Source organism: Schistocerca gregaria, chromosome 4 (assembly GCF_023897955.1).
Source record: "Schistocerca gregaria isolate iqSchGreg1 chromosome 4, iqSchGreg1.2, whole genome shotgun sequence".
Lineage (NCBI taxonomy): Eukaryota > Metazoa > Arthropoda > Insecta > Orthoptera > Acrididae > Schistocerca > Schistocerca gregaria.
Window position 1 is genome coordinate 75496951 of NC_064923.1, and position 21487 is coordinate 75518437.

General features: G+C 38.0%; 1 protein-coding gene across 1 annotated transcript in view; it reads left to right on the forward strand.

The window, feature by feature from the left end:
* LOC126267601 (transmembrane protein 214-B) overlaps window positions 1–21487 on the forward strand; it is a 138828-nt gene that overhangs the window by 85395 nt on the left and 31946 nt on the right. The window contains exon 10 of the mRNA XM_049972903.1: window positions 10637–10757. Coding sequence (XP_049828860.1) covers window positions 10637–10757 — 121 coding nt within the window. The remainder of the gene's footprint in view (window positions 1–10636; window positions 10758–21487) is intronic.

The following is a 21487-nucleotide window of genomic DNA, read 5'->3' on the forward strand; positions in this document are numbered from 1 at the left end:
TTCCACTGGAAACATGTTTTCAACTTTGTTTCTTGTACCTGTCGGCAGTGGATCAAACATTTTTCGCAGTGCATTTGCGCTGTCCGCAAAGCTGTTTGTCGTATTGTCTGCTAGATTACCCCTATAAACGAGGAAACTGTAATTATGTAGTGCTAAATTATTAATACTCGGAGTTTCGCACAAACAAAATGGAAAGATGTCGACATCGTTGGTGGTCGATAACATACTGCAAGAGAACCAGCTGGGGTAATTTGCTACAGGAGCTGAATGTGGATAACAGTTCTGGTTTCCATAACTTCCTTCTGAGATCATCGACCCGTTTTGAATTGCGGGCATATATGATAGCACAATTTGTTTCAAAAAGGATACAAAATTCGGAAAGCGATTAGAGTCAACCAAAGACTTGATGTTATCCATTTTTTGGTAACAGTCGTTTCATTTCAGATCCTTGTGTATTTTTCCACATTTCGAAGCAAACTAGAGCTTAAATAGTACCTAAAGGCTGTGGAGCACTTTTGGAAGTCCCGAAGGAGTATTTGAAGGCAGCGGTGGATTCATAGTGAGGGGTGGGGGAGAAGGGCACCCGCGCAGCCACCGTCAGTCAGCACTCACGCAATTCGTTCGTTTCTTTCGACAGTCAACTTGACTAAATCGAGTTATGGAGCAGTTGTACTTTTGTATGTAGCATGTGTGTCCACGTCATCATATTTTATATGTTTCTGTCTGGCACACAGATAGCTAACACATTCCTATGAGAAAAGTCGCGGCCGTTCTAGTGATCTCTCTGTCTGGCATTTGTTCGAGAAGAGACGCGAATATTCTGATGTTTTCTTGTACAGAAGTGATGATGCTATGACATATTGGGAAAGAACTGTTTTTATTATTTATGAGATAACGATTTGCTGAAAAAAATATTTGTCATTTAAAATTCACTTTTGCCCTTACAACTACTGAAACATGACGGTAATAATCTGGCGCATAAATTGAATCAGTGCTTAACTGAACTACCGCTTTTTGAATCTTCACTCTTTGTGATTAAAAAGAGACTAATGAGTGATATTCATTTTTATATCATAAGATGGCATTGTCTTGTATATGTGTATAATCTGTTTAAATAAAACTTTCCATATGAGTTGATAAATTTTTATTACGGTGAAAATAAATGTAGCTCAAGGTATCTTTAAAGCCCTCTCCTTGATGTTTTTCTGTATCCGCCACTGTGTAAAGATAAGAGAATGGAAGTCATCGTTTAATATGCAAATTATCAAAGTTTTATTCATTTGCTGTTATTTCACGCGAATCGTCGAAAATAACTTCCACAAAAGTGTCGGCAGCCTCGGGGTTGCATATGAATGTGACAGTACCAAATGTAGCAGCAGTTCTCCGCAGAACGTCGTCTTTTTTTCCGTGGTTGTACTACGCTTAGTATATTACACAAGCATCCTTAGCCTGGTTCAGCAATAAAAGCTCGACAGACTAGTGCCTCCTCCATTCACTTTTCTTTCCTTCCTTGTTTCTTTATTTCAGGAAAGCTTAATAAATCATGCTAAGACTATAAGTAATATCTCTATGCAGCAAACAACAGAACGCGCTGCTTATAAACATAAAGGGGTGCAGGCGGAAACATTTTAGCCCACAATACGATTTGCCTTTGCCTGTGCAGGTGTGTTTTGCGCCGTCAGATGGGAACACTTTTGGTCTAACGTCTCAACTGAAAGCTGGTAGCGCACATTCCATACATGCTAAAATTCCCAGTCGACACGCTACGATTTGGCTGTGCGCGGACATGTAGTTACGTGTGGACCGGCCTTATAATCATATAATGTAATAAGGACGCCATATTGAAAGTTCCACCAGTCCAAGCGCAGCTTGTGGAAACATAGCTGTCAATTATCTAGCATATAGTGATCGTTCGTTTTTAGTTTGAATTGGATGCGTAAATCTGGCTTACAAGGAACATGGGCGTCTTTAAATGGGCGAATAAACAACACACGAAACCAGAAAGTTTTGATTCGTACTTGTCGATACTCTCTAATATCGTAGAAGTATCGATAAGAACACTTGCGGTTGATTGGTAGGCGAAGACCGTTTTCGATTCTTAAATCGGTGACTGGATTGGCTAGTGGAGTTGTCGCAGGCTGTGTTGCATCGAGCCCGCGATAGATCACGAATACTATTATTGCATTTTATATATTTACTTTAGTAAGTTGTCACTAGCCTCACGTAAAAATTATAATTGTGTGCTGTACAGGTTAACTTGTGGATATGTTCTTCATCCCAAATACTATATTGTAGTCGAGTGACCCATCGTCAACTAATTTATTGATTGAAAGTGATGCTAGTAAAACATTTATTAGTAATCAAGTGACTGTGTAGTGTATTCAGTCGTGAGTAATTAACTTTTCATTTATATTTTTCGACAAATTTGTACGAAATAGAATTATATTGACAAAAAATGTGAAAAGTGTCCGTTTTAAATAAGTTCGTAGCAATATTTTGCAGCCACTTAACATTCCGCACATGTAGGAATAGTGAATAAAAAAATTAAGTACCAGGGACAGGAGACGAGGGAATATTCCACGGACTATCAGGAGAATAGACAAGAATAACTTGTAGTAATGCACAGCTAAGAAATTCTCATAACTAGACAGACGTAACTGCACGTTATAAAAGAAGAAGAAAAAAAAGTGTACGAAGGGTTGAGTCTCAGATTTGTCTGTAATACAAAATCATATCGACCAGAAATTACACATTTCTCCCTGACAAAAGAAAATAAAAGCAGAAGCTGATTTTCATCAAACCACTCCATTAAATTTGTATCTACATCAAGAGACAAAATAACCATCATATTAAGCGCACTGAGGTCACCAGGAATATATACCTTTCCAGTATTAACAATATCTGAATATTAGCACAGTTTCTCTAGCAGCAATTCATAGTACATTGATCCCTAATGTAAAGTGCTGGAATTACCAGTTGACTTCTCTGGTTGTTCCTGTCAATTCTTGATAGTAGTGACAGACATAAATTGTCAGTTATCCATATTCAGAATTGTCAGTGGTACAATTTGAGATATCCAGCAAAGAATTGTGCTTTGTGTAATAGCTATCAAAACCTGCTGTATTAAAGTTATTTTGTTTGTGAATGCGTTCTTGTCACACACCATTTGTTTTGAGACTGGGCCACATTTGTGTCCAGCTTATTCTCAACTGTTTTTCATGTCTGCTTTGTGAAGCCAGTGAATGAATCGCACTGTACTAAGCCATAACTGCGTGGGTGGATGGGCATCTTACCAGTAAGCCATCACCTCAACTGGCCACACAATTTGCATGGTTTTCTAAAGGAAAAAAAAAAAAAAAAACCTTAGGGCTTAGAATTCTTTTGAGTACTGGTGCGTCAGACTAAGGTCATTCTTTTCTTTTACTTCTGTAAAATGTTACAGACCATCCAAGAAAGTAGAATTGGGTCAATCCAAATTAAGTAATCCAATAAAAATTAAGTTTGTTGCTTGACCATTTTTAAATATTTTAATTTCTTACACGTGATTATCCTATAATTGAGGAGTTCAAAACAGTTTTTTAAAAAAGTTTTACATTTCACCTTTACTGTATGGCGACGATTTTCGCATGTAAGTGCGACGATTCAGTTTAGAGGCGTTGACAAAAAATATGACTCTCTCTGCACTAGATTGGGTTACAAAATTGTAATTGAAATGATTGTTTTTAGAAAAGTGTCCTCTACAACATTGTCTATTAAACAAAATTCCCCAAATTCAAAAATAACCTGTCAAAATGACTTCCGAAGTTTGGTATTTTTTCAAAAATCTACTTTTTACGCCCAAAAATAACAAACAACTGGTGATTTATGAGAGTATTTTTTCCTATAGGTAGATATCATACACTACTAACCTCATATAGAGTAAGAACACTTACAAATGTTTCCTTAAATTTTTATGAATTTTTGAAATGTGAAAATTTTAATATTTTTGAAGTTTGTGGTTAGTTATCTCAGGTGGGACTGAATTTAAAAAATATGATTTTTGCACAGTTTGTACACCTATATGATAGCAACATACTGTACAAAATTCAAAATTTATATCTCGTTGTAAACAAAGATATGAATTTTTGAAAATGAGGAGATAATTCACATTACTCAACAACTGATCTTACAGCTGTCACCTATTCATGTGTGATACTGGCAGGATATAATCAATTATTATTGAAGTATACAAAAAGTGGAAATATCACTGAAATTTACATTTTGACATACTTAAAATAAATATTTTCAGTTAACATCTTTAGAGATGTGACTGTTACTAAACCTGGCGGTGAATGTTAAGAACACTTATTTCTTCAGAGAGCTTCTGTGATATAGAATAAGACCTCCCAGTTGCTGTGGTAAGTTCAACAACTGGAAGTTTCCTTAAAACATTTTTCATTGGTATCCAAACTTTGTCACTAGTAGATTTCTTGAATGATGTTCTTGAGCCAACAGGGTTTAAAAATGAACAAAAACATCATTGTTTTCCAGACTTATTCCTTCAACCTCTGCAAGCCACCACTGTCCATCATACACACATGCCACTACATCATTCAACGTTACACAGGAATTTGTGGAAATGCCTTGTTCGTTTTATTGCTATACAGTTTTCAAATCAGGCTTGAAGTGTTGTTTTCATATGCAGAACCACTTCTTCTTTCTTGACCAGAAAATAGGTAATGCCTTTAATATTATCCTTTCAAAAGACATAAATGTCTTGTACTGTGAGAATTTGGTCAATGGTGGGTCTTACTTCGTGTTTTGTTGTACCTCCTACTCCATCACCTGCATTTTTACCATGGCAAGATGCAAAAAAGTGCTATTAGCCTCCAACCCAAAGTCTACTTTGTGGTTGCTCAGATGTGAAAAATTCTTTTTGTTCTTATACTGACTACCACTTCCACCTGTAAAGTATATCAGCTTTTCAACCTTGGGAAAATTTTCTTTTATGTGATTTAGTACATACTTTTGAAACACATTTATAGCCAGAAGTGTTGTGCTCAAAGTAGTCGATGTCAGTGCAAATTGAAGAACTGCAGACGTCATCTTTCTCATTTTTAAAGTAGAGAATAAATGACTGCACTGTTGTGTGGTCATTGATCCAGTGGTAGCCTTGTATTGCATCCTGAATCACAAATGTAAAATCTCCTGCAAAATAAGCTAGCACTATGCATTAAGTTTCATGAAGTTGTTCTTTTTTGCCTTTCAAATATTTTAGAAACATAGTGGTGACTTGAGTTTTTGTAAGTTACCAATTAAAAGTTCCAAGTACTCTATCTGAGATTTAACCTCTGTTATCATTTGTGCCCTGTCAGCTGTGACCCACTGTTTGAAGATAATACTGCCTGGCATTTTCTCATCATATTTGTGAAACAATTCAATAATGGTTTCCTTACCAGGGCATATATTATACAAATTCATCATGCAGTCATAACTGTTAGTGTCACAGACCATTAAAACTAGTAACTCTTTGTAGTTAAGATCATTGAGTTTAGCCCACACAACAATCAGTTTGACATGTTGATGATATAAACAAACACATACAGTGTGTGTCCCTGAGGATCCAGCCAAAATACACCACTTAGAGCAGAGGTCACAAAATTTTGACCTTCCAATTTTGCATTCAGAATGAGAATTTTCGAAAGCTACATAAAGTTCATTTAAATTTGACAGCACTAGCCGTTTCTGCTTTGTTACTTTAACTCCATTTATGACAACTATTTTGCTATCTTTGCAGTCTGGGCACATTCAACTGCTTTCATGATCTTCAAAAAACTGCTGTATCTTTTTAATTGTTTCTTCACTTATACCTACTCCTTTCTTCTTTCCTAAAACTGGAAGAATGCCTTGCTCTTTCACTAATTTTTGTGTTAGTTTAACCAAACGATGAGAAACATTGAATTCATGAACAATTTATTTTCTTGACCATGAGTCAGGGAGCAGGATGCAGCTGGCTAAGGTGACGAGGAAAGAGGTTTTAGGTAGGGTGGCATGTGATCGGCGTGAAAGCAAGTGCTCCATAGCAGCGAGGCCCTGGACGTGCGGGATATTTGTGTATAGGGAAGTGGCATCAATGGTTACAAGGATGACCCACAACTTCTTCACTTTTGAAGGCCAGACATACCAACAATTAAAGGGAACAGCCATGGGTCCCAGGATGGCCCCCTCGTATGCCAACCTATTTATGGGTCACTTAGAGGAAGCCTTCTTGGTTACCCAAGCCTGCCAACCCAAAGTTTGGTACAGATTTATTGATGACATCTTCATGATCTGGACTCACAATGAAAAACAACTCCAGAATTTCCTCTCCAACCTCAACTCCTTTGGTTCCATCAGATTCACCTGGTCGTACTCCAAATCCCATACCACTTTCCTTGACATTGATCTCAATCTGTCGAATGGCCAGCTACACACATCCGTCCACATCAAACCCACCAACAAGCAACAGTACCTCCATTATGACAGCTGCCACCCATTCCATATCAAACGGTCCCTTCCCTACAGCCTAGGCCTTCGTGGCAAACGAATCTGCTCCAGTCCTGAATCCCTCAACCATTACACCAACAACCTGAAAACAGCTTTCGCATCCCGCAACTACCCTCCCGACCTGGTACAGAAGCAGATAACCAGAGCCACTTCCTCATCCCCTCAAACCCAGAACCTCTCACAGAAGAACCCCAAAAGTGCCCCACTTGTGACAGGATATTTCCCGGGACTGGATCAGACTCTGAATGTGGCTCTCCAGCAAGGATACGACTTCCTAAAATCATGCCGCGAAATGAGATCCATCCTTCATGAAATCCTCCCCACGCCACCAAGAGTGTCTTTTCGCCGTCCACCTAACCTTCGTAACCTCTTGGTTCATCCCTATGAAATCCCCAAACCACCTTCCCTACCCTCTGGCTCCTACCCTTGCAACTGCCTCTGGTGTAAAACCTGTCCTATGCACCCTCCCACCACCACCTACTCCAGTCCTGTAACCCAGAAGGTGTACACGATCAAAGGCAGGGCCACGTGTGAAAGCACCCACGTGATTTACCAACTGACCTGCCTACACTGTGACGCTTTCTATGTGGGAATGACCAGCAACAAACTGTCCATTTGCATGAATGGACACAGGCAGACAGTGTTTGTTGGTAATGAGGATCACCCTGTGGCTAAACATATCTTGGTGCACGGCCAGCACATCTTGGCACAGTGTTACACCGTCCGAGTTATCTGGATACTTCCCACCAACACCAACCTATCCGAACTCCAGAGATGGGAACTCGCCCTTCAGTATATCCTCTCTTCTCGATATCCGCCAGGCCTCAACCTCCGCTAATTTCAATTTGCCGCCGCTCATACCTCACCTGTCTTTCAACAACTTCTTTGCCTCTGTACTTCCGCCTCAACTGACATCTCTGCCCGAACTCTTTGCCTTTACAAATGTCTGCTTGTGTCTGTGTATGTGCTTAGGGACATGTGTGTGTGTGCGAGTGTACACCTGTCCTTTTTTCCCGCTAAGGGAAGTCTTTCCGCTCCCGGGATTGGAATGATTCCTTACCCTCTCCCTTAAAACCCACATCCTTTCGTCTTTCCCTCTCCTTCCTGAAGAAGCAACCATCGGTTGCGAAAGCTAGAAATTCTGTGTGTGTGTTTGTGTGTTTTATTCTTTGTGCCTATCTACCGGCGCTTTCCCGCTTGGTAAGTCTTGGAATCTTTGTTTTTAATATATTTTTCCCATGTGGAAGTTTCTTTCTATTTTATTTACATCATCATTAATCAGTTAAATTGTATTACAATAAACCATTTCAATAGGAAACAGTCATAAGATCAGTTGTAGAGTAAAGTGAATTATTTCCTTATTTTCCAAAATTCATATCTCTGTTCAGTAAGATACCAGTTAAAACTTATACAGTATGTTGGTATCATACAGGTGTACAAACAGTGCAAAAATCATATTTTTATATTCAGTCCCACTTGAGATAACTAATCCCACCGAGCCAGGTGGCGCAGTGGTTAGCACACTGGACTCGCATTCGGGAGGACGAAGGTTCAATCCCGCGTCTGGCCATGCTGATTTAGGTTATCCGTGATTTCCCTAAATCGCTCCAGGCAAGTGCCGGATGGTTCCTTTGAAAGGGCATGGCCGACTTCCTTCCCCATCCTTCCCTAATCCGATGTGACTGATGACCATGCTGTCTGGTCTCCTTCCCCAAAACAACGCAACCCCCCCCCCAACTAACCCCAAACTTAACAAAAAGTGAAAATTTTCACATTTCAAAAATTTGTAAAAAAATAGGGAAACATTTGTAAGTGTTCTTGCTCTATATGAGGCTAGTAGTGTACGATATCTAACTATAGGAAAAAAATAGATTCTCATAAATCACACCTTGTTTGTTATTTTTGGGCATAAAAAGTGGATTTTTGAAAATTTGGGTACCAAACTTTGGGGGTCATTTTGACTGGTTATTTTTGATTTAAGGGTATTTTGTGTAACAGATAATGTTGTAGAGGACACTTTTCTAAAAACAATCGTGTCAATTGCAATGTTGTAACTTAACCCAGTGCAGAGATTCTCTAATTTGCACTAATGTCTCCAGACTGAAAAATTGTCACACACCTACAAATAACAATTGCTGCCATCCAGTAACGGTGCAAGATAGATTATTTTAAAAAACTGTTTTGAACTTCTCAAATATAGAGCAATCACATATAAATAAATTAAGATATTTAAAAATGATCAAGCAATCATCACTGGACCACTTCATATGGATTGACCCAATTATCAGAACAGTATGTGTGTTATTTGTGATCTAGAACTGTCTTAATCTGTTACATTTCCTAAGAAAACTAGTGTTTAATGTAAGCGCTACTCACTAGCAATTGTGTACCTGTGACAAATCCTAACACAGACAATTGGCTGAGGAAATGGCTTGCCGGTCATTGGCTATTCAGACTGTGTAGCTCATCAAAGGTGTGTTGAAACCAGTATAATGCACCGTCAATTATTTTGATGACAAAGTTTCTGTTGGAATACAGTGGTTTTTTTTAATTGCTGTCAAAAGTTTTCCATTGTTTTACATTTTAGTATTCTATCTAATAAGATTTCTTGAGGTCCATTACCCCCACATTGAAAAATTTTTACTCATTATATTATTTTGATGCCTACAGATATTAAAAAACTATTTGTATTCTATTGGTGGTAAAAAATATGGTATGTATGTCTACATACATTCTCTGTAAACCAATGTACAGTGCCTGCAAGAGGGTGCCTTATTCCACTGTTAGTATTTCTGTTCCTGTTCCACTCACAGATAGAACGAGGGAAAAAAGACTGTCTAAAAGCCTCTGTATGAGCTCGAATTTCTCGCACCTTACCTTTGTGGTCCTTGAACGAAATTTACATTGGTGACAGTAGAACCATTCTGCAGTCAGCCTCAAATGCTGATTCTCTAAATTTCTGCAATAGTGCCTTGAAAAAAGTGTGTCATCTTTCCTCCTGGGATATCCATTGCAGTGCGAGAAGCAACTCCTTAATACTTGCGTGCTGAATTAACATACTGGTACAAATTCAGCAATACATCTCTGAATTGCTTTGATGTCTTCCGTTAATCTGACCTGGTGGGGATCCCAAACACTCAAACAGTAGTCAAAAATGGTTCGCACTAGTATTCTGTATGACATAACTTCTATGGTTTGCTACACTTTCCTAAAATTCTCCCAGTAATACGAAGTCGAGTAGTCACCTTCCTTATTGCCAACCTGACGTTCACATTCAATTTCATATTTCCAATATTATACCTAGATAATTAATCGTTGTGGCTGTGTCAAGGTGCATCCTACTAATGCTGTATTCAAGTGTTAACAGGATTATTTTTCCTACTCATCTGCATTAACTTACATTTTTCTACATTTAGAGCTTGCTGCCATTCATCACACCCACTAGAAATTTTGTCTAAGTCGTCTTGTATACTCCTACAGTCACTCAACATATGCTTGGTTTGTGACTGTATATATTGGAGCCCTTTACTCCACATGAATAAAGCACGTAGCATTTGTACCTTATAAAAAATAAAAATAGTAAGTGTAACCACACACAGTATAATTGAGTGATTGGCAGGCATATAAACATGACTGAAATAATTTCTAGGTCTTTGGACAGTGCCTTTCCTTATAGATAACATTTTTTGTTAATGTTCTAAATATTTGTTGTTAATCATTCATTAACTACACATGTTTAGTTTAATCAATAGCTATTTGTAAAGAAGCATCTCCCTCTAATGAAACAGATAACAAGTGGCAGTTGCTTTCATATGTTTACTGTGGACAAGGTAGACAAGTCACAGCTCCACCAATGAAATGAGTGAAACGAGCATCAAAGTACAAAAGTTGAATAAAACTCCAAATAATAATTCATTTAATATGGACAACATTGTCATTATAACTAAATTAATCCACAGTAGGGTTTTGGTTGTTCTTAAACTAAATTATATACCCAGTAGAGAACTACAGTTGCTTCTTTGGAAATGTTGGTGACCTGTCCTCTTGTTAATTTGACATATTCAAAATGTGCATACCTGTAATGTGTAATAAAAGTACTTCGTTGTTTCAGGAACTTCAACAAAAAATGACAGTAAAAAGATCATTTCCATATGGCCTCGGGTGTTTGGTTCTTATTGCAGCCATTGCAGCTCTAACAGCTTATGATGTGAAGCGACATGGCACATTTAAGTGTAAGTTGCTGTTTCCCTTAATATGAAGCCACTTCAGTTGTTATCCATTGCACAGCTTCTTTTAAGAGCTATGTAGTGCCCCTCCCATCTTGTTTGTGTGACAGACAAATTCCATCTTTCTCCTTTATGCATCATGTAATTTGCCAGATTATAACTCAAACATTGCTGTACTGAGTTACTTTCAGGAATCTATGGTGCTGCTTACGGAGCCTTTAAAATGCCAAAATAACATTGCTTTCAATAGCTACTTTTGAGACTGGGAGTCCTGTAAGAAATAAAGGTGTTATTTTCATCAGTGAAAATGCTTTTCTACTTCATTGTTTTGTGAGCCACTTGAGTTTTTATACAATTCTCTATTAGGAAAAGAAGAATTAGATGCTTTCATTAGGTTGTTCATATCCCTTATGAATGTTTCTGTTGGCTTAATTTCCCTGAAAAATTCTGTGTTCTTAGTTACTAAGTTTACTGAACAACTGCAGAGCTAAGGGTTAATCTTAAGTATAGTTGTTGCAATGGTGTCAGACCCAAGTGAGTGTAAGTTAAATTGTGGCAAAGTTTCAATCCAGCAAAGCTGGGGAATTGTCCTGTTGATCAATTTGTCAATAAAAATAATTTTTAATCTCCTTAATAACCAATACCATGTTTTACAGACTGTAAGATGCTATGGACTGTAAGATTTGCCTTAATTTTTAAGTAGTTTTTGTTTTAAAAATAATGTTTTTACCATTTTTATTATTAGATTGCAATGACAGGCTAAAAAAATTCTTAATTTATAAAATCCCTGAAAATCATTATCTGAGTCTTCTTCTTTTTTGTCATCGCTGTTGTCCTCTTCATGTGTAAGATGGTCTTCACTGCCATTGAGAGGGTTACTTATGCCACACTTCTTGAAAGATTTAACAGTAATGTCTTCTCTCACTCTAGACCATGACTATTTTGTCCACTGACATACTTGTTTGACTGTAGGTACTAACAAATATTTCAATTAACGATCACTGGCATTATAGACTGCAGTGACTCCTCATAGGCTAGACAGTGTTGTGGATTTGTGATGGCAGAGTGGGAGGGAGATAGTGTTAGCAAGCTTGTAAATTCCTGCAACTCATGTTCGTCGCATCAGTGCACTGCTGCTGCCAGTTGAATCCTGTGTTGCCAGATAGAAATAGGTTTCCCATGCCATTGAATATGTGGTCATTTTTGAGACAGGCTGGAATTTTAAATCAAACACCAGACATTTTTATATTGATTTTGAGTAAAAGACTCGCCGTAATTTTGGTGGAAATTTTTCAAAGGGTAAAAGTGTATATTATAGTCTGTAAAATATGCTATATAAAATTTATCACAAAATTATTCCTTATGCACTTCGTTACATGAATGGCATTTGAAAATACTATATTTTTCTGGTTTCATCAATTAGATTCAGTATTTTTTACCCCACTAATTCCAGACCCTTTTATTCGATTGACTGCCATCAGAAGTGAATGCAGTAATTCTAGTTCCGGCTTACTCTAGCTGGGTAATCACTGGTATCCATATCTGTGAGATGTCTCCAAGAATTGTGTTGTGACTTGCATACACAGCAGCAGGCTGAATCCAGTAAGGCACCAGAGGAGCAAATATAAATGCTGAAGCATGATTTAAAAGTTTATTCTTACAATTATCTGGAGTACTCACCTCTGTGTTAAAGAAACCATCACTTTCAGCAAAGTGTTGCTGAACTGTAGTACTTTGTGGAGTTTAACTTTCTATAAAATAAGCACACCTGCACACCTATATTTGAAACTTCCGGGCAGATTAAAACTGTGCACTGGACTTGGGCTTGAACCTGGGACTTCTGTGTTTCATGGGCAATTGCTCTGCTAGACTAGCTGTGAATCATGCACGCATAGCTTGGACAGCAGACAACTTTCCTGTGAAAGTTTGTGTCCCTGTCTGGAACGCTGTCTTAATCTCATAGGAAGTTTCAGATTACCTCTGCGGAGTGAAAATTCATTCTAGAAGTACAGCTAAGGTTTTTCATTGTGTTCTTCCCAAAAAATAATTTCCAGTTGCTTCCACAGCATGTGTAATACTTCATGGGCATTTGAGAACTTTTACAAAATTTCTGAAATGATTTTCGGAAGGAATTGGTAACAGGTTCAAACAACGTCTATACTCTTTTGGTGACTAGAAGAAACTCCTTATGGCACATAACTTATCTGGTTTTCAGTGTGCTTTTGTTTAACTTTGTGTCAGTTATGGTTTTCTGTTTCTTACTGTGTTGGAATGATCTGTTGTTGTTGTTGTGGTCTTCAGTCCTGAGACTGGTTTGATGCAGCTCTCCATGCTGATCTATCCTGTGCAAGCTCCTTCATTTCCCAGTACCTACAGCAACCTACAGCCTTCTGAATCTGCTTAGTGTGTTCATCTCTTGGTCTCCCTCTACGAGTTTTACCCTCCAGGCTGCCCTCCAATACTAAATTGGTGATCCCTTGATGCCTCAGGACATGTCCTACCAACCGATCCCTTCTTCTAGTCAAATTGTGCCACAAACTTCTCTTCTCCCCAATCCTATTCAATACCTCCTCATTAGTTATGTGATCTACCCAACTAATCTTCAGCATTCTTCTGTAGCACCACATTTCGAAAGCTTCTATTCTCTTCTTGTCCAAACTAGTTATCGTTCATGTTTCACTTCCATACATGGCTACACTCAGAACAAATACTTTCATAAACGACTTCCTGATACATAAATCTATATTCGATGTTAACAAATTTCTCTTCTTCAGAAACGCTTTCCTTGCCATTGCCAGTCTGCATTTTATATCCTCTCTACTTCGACCATCATCAGTTATTTTGCTCCCCAAATAGCAAAACTCCTTTACTACTTTAAGTGTCTCATTTCCTAATCTAATTCCCTCACCATCACCCGACTTAATTCGACTACATTCCATTATCCTCATTTTGCTTTTGTTGATGTTCATCTTATATCCTCCTTTCAAGACACTGCCCATTCCATTCAACTGCTCTTCGAAGTCCTTTGCTGTGTCTGACAGAATTACAATGTCATCGGCGAACCTCAAAGTTTTTATTTCTTCTGCCTGGATTTTAATACCTACCCCAAACTTTTCTTTTGTTTCCTTTACTGCTTGCTCAATATACAGATTGAGCAACATCGGGGAGAGGCTACAACCCTGTCTCACTCCCTTCCCAACCGCTGCTTCCCTTTCATGCCCCTCGACTCTTATAACTGCCATCTGGTTTCTGTGCAAATTGTAAATAGCCTTTCGCTCCCGGTATTTTACCCCTGCCACCTTTAGAATTTGAAAGAGAATATTCCAGTCAACATTGTCAAAAGCTTTCTCTAAGTCTACAATAGAAATGTAGATTTGCCTTTTCTTAATCTTTCTTCTAAGATAAGTCGTAAGGTCAGTATTGCCTCACGTGTTCCAACATTTCTACGGAATCCAAACTGATCTTCCCCGAGGTAGGCTTCTACCAGTTTTTCCATTCGTCTGCAAATAATTCGAGTTAGTATTTTGCAGCTGTGACTTATTGAACTGATAGTTTGGTAATTTTCACATCTGTCAACACCTGATTTCTTTGGGATTGGAATTATTATATTCTTCTTGAAGTCTGAGGGTATTTCGCCTGTCGGGAATGATGTAGGAGATCTAATTTAGAGGTCATGAATTTTTCAGCTGAGAGCTGCTTTTGCAATAGACTGAATTTGGCATTCAGTGTTCTTACTGTGTTATGCAATTATACAACCTTCATTTTATATCAGTGTTCTTTTTAATGAAACTACTGGCGCATCCGGTATTGATTTGTTCTATATGTTTTCCTGCACAGAATATTGCCAGGCATGACAAGTTCTTCTTATTTACCTCCTTCTCAGTCATAATTACTCTTTTGCGAGTGTTTTACTTGTGATTTTTTTTTGCATGTTATTTTGGACAAAAATTTCGGTAAAATGCAAAATAAATGAAGAATAACTCCTGCATTAACGGACCATCTCTGTCTTGGAGTTCCAACTTGTTTTTCGTTCATAATTGACATGCCTCTTTTTGTAATTGCTCCTCTCTGGAATATGAATTGTATACAAAAACCACTGTGTGTAATTTCTGTCTTTTCAAGGAATTCCTCTCAGCCATTTTAAAAATAGTACTTCATTTTCTGTGTGTGTGTGGGGGGGGGGGGGGGGCGGGAGACACCTGTTCAGTTTTTCTTTCTACGTAGCCAAATGGTGATTAGGAAGTCCTCTAACACCACTTTATCACTGCAGCCTTCAACTCTTCATTGTTCACGCACAACACTGTAAGCAAACTCACAAAACACACACATACAACACCACCGTAAACTGTCCTATAAAGGAGAAACGTGTCATCAAGTTGTCTATCGAGTAACAATGCTGCTCATAGTTTGTGGGCAAGCCACCTGTCGTATGCTACTTACGTTAATGTGGGGGAAGGCAATATATTTCCTCTCTTCTACTTGCTTAAGTGAATTTTTCACTTTGTTGCAGACATTTGTTTTTAAAGGATAAAAATATGGAAACTCTTAACCAGCCATTATTTTTCTCCACTCTACTTAAGCATGTAAGTTGTACCTTTAGGACTAGACATTGTACCTGTTGCCTTTGTCCATATTGCCATTACTTACCATATACTGTTCATTTGGGTGCATTGTCTACATGTTGGTTGAACCTGCTTATACTTGATGTTGTCTTTAACTTGTGGCATAATGATGATGTGACATCATGCATGGGAAAGAATATTTATTTTGCTTTTATATTGTTATTAGGATGTCATATATGGTGACAGGCAGATCTGTAAATAGCCTGACGTATAGGTTTGGTAAGAAGATGAAAGTTTGTTTGTGAAGTCAGTTAATTTGATGTCATATGTATAGTACGTGTCATCACAAGGATGTCGTCTGTGCGATGAAAGATCACATATTAGTAATGTGGAACACATTATCAGAAATACTGAACTGATTTCATCTTTTCAGGTCCTTATTCTTAGAAACTAAGGATGCGTGTGTTGTAAGCAGTGATCCCTAATGCCTGAACAAATGCATGTGTTGGTACATGTTTTTTTGGGAACCTAAATTATTTGTGGCAAGCCTCAGTTCCATTGTTACTGGAAGTGAAATATAGATTGATCATTATGACTCAAATCAAACACACAAATGGTGTGGCAGCCACTCAGTTCACAATAGTTGGACATCATAATGGTTCATTGTTCAACGAAAGTTACAGTAAATTTTTTCTTGAACTGTATACAGGTTGCACAGTGGTAATACACAGGAACGGTATTCAGGAACAGAAGTTCAGATCCAAATTTGGCCATCTAGATTTAGGTTTTGCATAAGCATCCTGTCAGGGACAGTTAGGAGATCCCAAACACAGCTCATGAATATGCACAGAACTAATGTGTGTGCAAAAACAGAGACCTTGCCCCCACCCCCTACCCCAAAACACACTCACAAACCAACATACTATCCATATTTGGCTGCAGGAAGAAACTGAATGTATGCCACACCATACAGCCAGCAACTGCAGTAAAGACTGAAAGATTCACTGTGGAAACTATCCCCCCAATGGCTAAGCCATTTCACCACAATATAGTTTCTTCTATGAGTGCTAGTACAGTGAGATGTGCAGGAGTGTTTCTGTGAACTTTTTAAAAAATGGGACAGGTACTGGCGAAAAGAAGTGTTGTGTGTCATGTCTGTATAATTCAGTCAGTAAAAGCATTGCCTGTGAAAGGCAAGGTTCATTGTTCATTTCCTGGTCTGGTACACAGTTTTAATCAGCCAGTAATTTTCATTTGGGCTTTTTGGTGCTCTGCTGCCACAGGTGTAATGTGAATAAAGTCAAATTCATCTGCTTCTTAAGGAAAAATTTGAATACTATCAAACTAAATAGTCAAGCAATAAGACTCTGATGCATCTGGACCTGGAACAAAGGACAAAGATTCAGAGAATTCTGATCTGGAAATATTGTCCTCAGTGCTCAGCTACTTAAACATACTTAACAAATACAGGTGACACTACAAGCACAAATTGAGTCTAATTTTTCTGAAAGTGCAAGTAATGAGATTTTTTAAAAAAACAAATGTACACTAACTCTTAGCAAAAATTTGAATCATTGTGTAGGGGCCTATAAATGAACAGTATAATCTGGATGGATGAAATTAAATACCTGATGAGTTCACATAATAACTGGGAGCATAACTGAAAGATCAGACACAAGGACAGAGACATTGGAATGCAGGATTAATGATAGTATTGGGCTATGCGAGCTTCTGAGGTATTAAATGAAAAGAAGTGAAAATGAAATTAAAGCTAACTACTTTAAGGAAGAGACAGTAGGAAATGGGGGACAGTGAGAGAAAAATAATTTTAAAAAGCAACATAGTGATTGTGAACTGTCTTCAACTGAAATGGATCTCCATTTCTTTTTACTTGCATAATCATCATTTCTGTCGATGTGATATCAAATCATATTTCTTTGAAATTGGGAGTATCACTGCTTAAAGTTAACTTCGTCTTGTTGACTTCTCAAAACAGATATGTTAGATCACAGCTTTTAATAACTGTTTTGCACAAAGTAGAATTGGAAACTAGAATGCCTTGGTTCTTAAAAATGGTTAAATAGTTAACTTCTACTTTGTTTTTTGCAAGTTGATTGCCATGTACTTTTGATTTGGTCTAATAGTCCTTAATCACCATTTAAAAGTTGTGTGTGCATATAAAAATCAATTAGATAATACTTCCAGTCTGATTTTTTTTTTTTTCTATTTTAAATCATTATGAAAGCTTGAACAACATGAAGATCATGCCAGAAATGCATTTGGTAGAGAAACCCCATGTAATATACAAATTTATAATTCGTACTGTGTTTCAAAAGACATTGGTTTTTTCCTTACGAATTTCATGGAGGACACACGAGAACTGCTGTTAATGATGAAAAAACATTGCTGCCATTTTAACAGTGCTTCAAGAAGATTGGCAGCCATCTTACGAAATAATTCGAGCAACATGAGCATTGGCACAAGTCAAGTACAAAACATTTACATCAGTAGGTAGATGTAAGAAAATGTTATTAGTGGGTTCCACCCAAAACTGACTCCTAGTCATAAACAGTGACACATTGATGGATGTGGAAAAAAATGTGAGAGGGCACTTCAAATTTGGTTTGGAATATTGTTACTGGTGGTGAATGTTGAATTTGCTGTTAACATCCTTAAAAGAAAAGTCAGCTGGCTTGTGGGTGTTTGAAACAGAAGCTAAGAGGAAATATCCTGTGATTGATTAATTCATGTACCTTTGGCTCACACATTTAGAGTTTAATGAAGGACATGATGAAAATAAAATACAGAAGTCAGTATCACTTTGGAAAGTCCCATTGTATTTCTCCGTTATATCATTACCGATTACAGAGAGAGAAAGAGAGAGAGAGAGAGAGAGAGAGAGAGAGAGAGAGAGAGAGAGTGTGTGTGTGTGTGTGTGTGTGTGTGTGTGTGTGTGTGAGAGAGAGAGAGAGAGAGAGAGAGAGAGAGGGCCTCTGATAACATTGAAGTATACCCTGTTACTGATGTCAGTGAAGTGCATCTGAGACCACTAATGGTCTGTGATTAAAGCTGGAAGGCCCAGGTGCGCCCGCAGTGCTGCTTCAGAACAAAAGGATGCGTGACTGTGACTGTGATGGTTTGAATGACACATTGGACAAATACATTGGCGACAAATCCAAGTGATATTGCCAGTGAATTGCGGTACTTGCTGCCAGTTGTCAGGTTCCTCCCCCTGTGGAAACAAGAGGTGTAGTTGAGCCTCCTGGCAGTACCTGCATTCTGATCCTTCTGTATTGCAATAAATAACCTGTCAAGTAACTTACGTTTCCCACTGAGATATTGGCAGTCTTTGACAGTGCTACACAGTCACATCTCATGAGCTATTCGTTCAATTTAAAGTTGTTCGGGACTTTTTGTGTTTTCTTAATTGTCTTTCTTACTTCATTTTTGCACAAACGAAGAGTCTTGTTATGAATATAAGACAGATGTTGTTTCGTCAGTAATTGAATTTTCTCTGTTCAAGAGTTACCATCTTGTCAGGGCCTCACCCAAAAATTGTGTTAATTGTATGTAATTATATTAATTCATTCTCAGAAATTGCACTGTTATTTTTACTCCAAAACATGTGTCAGTTGTTTGTAATTATATTAATCATTCTGAAACATTTGTCTGTTGTATCCCTCATTTAACTGCTAGTTGTTACGACTGTTTTTGCCAGTGGAAGCTCTAAGAATCATAAGGTAGGTAGGTCTAAGAATCATAAGTTAAGTAGATTACTGTGACTATAAGATCCAGTAATATATCAGCTGACTAATTCTTTCTTCGTAGTTGTATGGTGGTTACCTGCTGGTACATTACACATAATTACAGTTTGAGAAGGAACTAAACATGTAACAGTACTTTATAAAACTTGAGTAAACTGTAACACTATAATGTTAGTTGTTCTATTACAGACTGAAATAAAGTAGTTATGTTTTCTTTTTCTAGTGTTTCTCTAAGGAGATTCAGCTATACACATTGTAAGGGCAATAATTTTTGTACAGTTTTAAAGTGTCATTAACTGCTAAACAATACGAGGTGGCGTAGAAAAGCATTTGACGAAGAAGCTCCTTCTAAGCCAACAGCTTATAATTGGTACAGTGAACTCAGAAGATCTGTGTTTTAGCTCACAGGGTAACCATATGGCATTTGGAATTTTGCAATCTCTTTATATTTATGGTGTGTGAAGTCCAAAACTGAAAATCAGTTGGCAAAGCAAAGTGCAACTCTCAAATAGACATGAGAAAATTAAATTTTAAGTTCTCTGAGTAGCATTAATGTCATAAAGTAAGGTCAGTTTTCCAACACTAGTGTGGCTCTGTGGTATGTTTGCCTACCATGCTGAGGATTTGTATTTGATTTCTGGGCAATGCAAAATTTTAAACAGGTTTACTTGTTCTGTGCCCATTTACATGAAGCACAAAATATGTGAAGATTGGAAAAAATCAGTAGCACTTGAGACCAATAATCTCTTGATCACTGTTTTGAGTCTTGTTTTGGTCTTTTTTCTGTTCAGTTTTAGTAGCTGCGTCATTTAAATATAAACTTCATCAAATATATGCTAATTAACATATACACGGATAGACAAAATAATGTGAACACATGTACTTATTTTGGAATGGTTTATTAATAAGGGGTTGGACCACATTTCACCCATAATACGGCTGCAATTCTTCTTGGAATACTCGCATATAATGATTGTATGGTCTCCAGTAGAATGTTGTGCCACTTTTCGATCAGAACCTCTTCTAACTCCTGTAGTGATGAGGGAGGCATAAATCTATTCTGGAGTCTGCACTCCAATACTGCCCACAAGGGTATGATAATGTTCAAGTCCGGGGATTGTGCTGGACAAGGAAGACGATGCAGTTAAGTTGCATGCACCTCATGCTACGATTGTACTTTCCTGGCTTTGTGACTGGTGCATTAATGTCCTGAAATATGGCATCATTGTTGGGAACAACATTTGAATCATGAGGTGTACCTAATTACCAAAAACTTTCGCATAATTCTTGGCTTTAATATGGCCTTTGAGAGTAATGATTGGACCAGCAAAATGCATGGTACAGCTGCCCACATCATCACACTTCCACCTCCATGCTTAACCATTGTAATCAAGCAGTCAGGATTGCAGGCTTCTTTTGGCATTCTCCAGATGTAAACGCAATGTAAACCCAGCCCAATGTTGGAAATAATGAAAACATTGACTCTTTGGAGTAAATGATGTGCTTCCACTGATCAGCAGTCCAGAATTTATGCTCCTGACACCACGTTTTACACTTCTTTGCTCTGGTTGTCATCACTAATGATTTGAGGATAGCAGCTTGTCCATGAATATTTGCTGTATGCAGTTCTCGGCGGACAGCATTGGTAGGTACGGGGCCTCGAATATGGCTGTTGAGCTCTGCAGTCACTTTATCCGCCGTAGTTTTGTGTTGTTTTGACACATTTTGTGTTAGCATATGACAATCTCTGTCAGTTAGTTTTGATTTGCACCCACTATTACATTTACACGATGATGTATTTTCATTTTTGTGTAGGCTGTCATGACTGTTGAAACAGTTGGGTCTTGAAACATTCAGTAAGTTGGCTGCTTTGGTTACTGATGCTCCGCCTAACTGGGCCCCCGCGATCTGCCCTCTTGGTAACTTTGTTAGGTTTTTCATTGCACATCAACCTCACCCTCTGAATTCAAATATGAAGTGTGCACTACTCCTAAACAACCTGCACTGATACCTAGTCCATACTGAGGACGCACAGTCCAGCGCGTCCCTTAGCTGTATTGTTGACATCCGGCCCATTACTACCACTGTTCACATTGTTTTGCCTATCCCCTGTATCTAATTGTCATTTTTATGAAAAATGCACTTCTTGTTATTTGTGATTGCATATTGCTCACAATTTTTATGCTTCATAGAGACAATTGTAAAACATGCACCTTCGTTACAAAATTAGTATTGGCCAGGAATCGAAACCAAGTACCCTATTTAGCAGGCAATCATTTTGCCCCAGAGCCACGACGTCTGTCGAAAAATCTGTCTTTCTTTGGAGTATTAGACGCTCAGAAAACTTCAGAGTTGACTTTGAGTTACACGGAACTGCTTTGGAGGTTGACATTTGACCCCTGAATTTCAT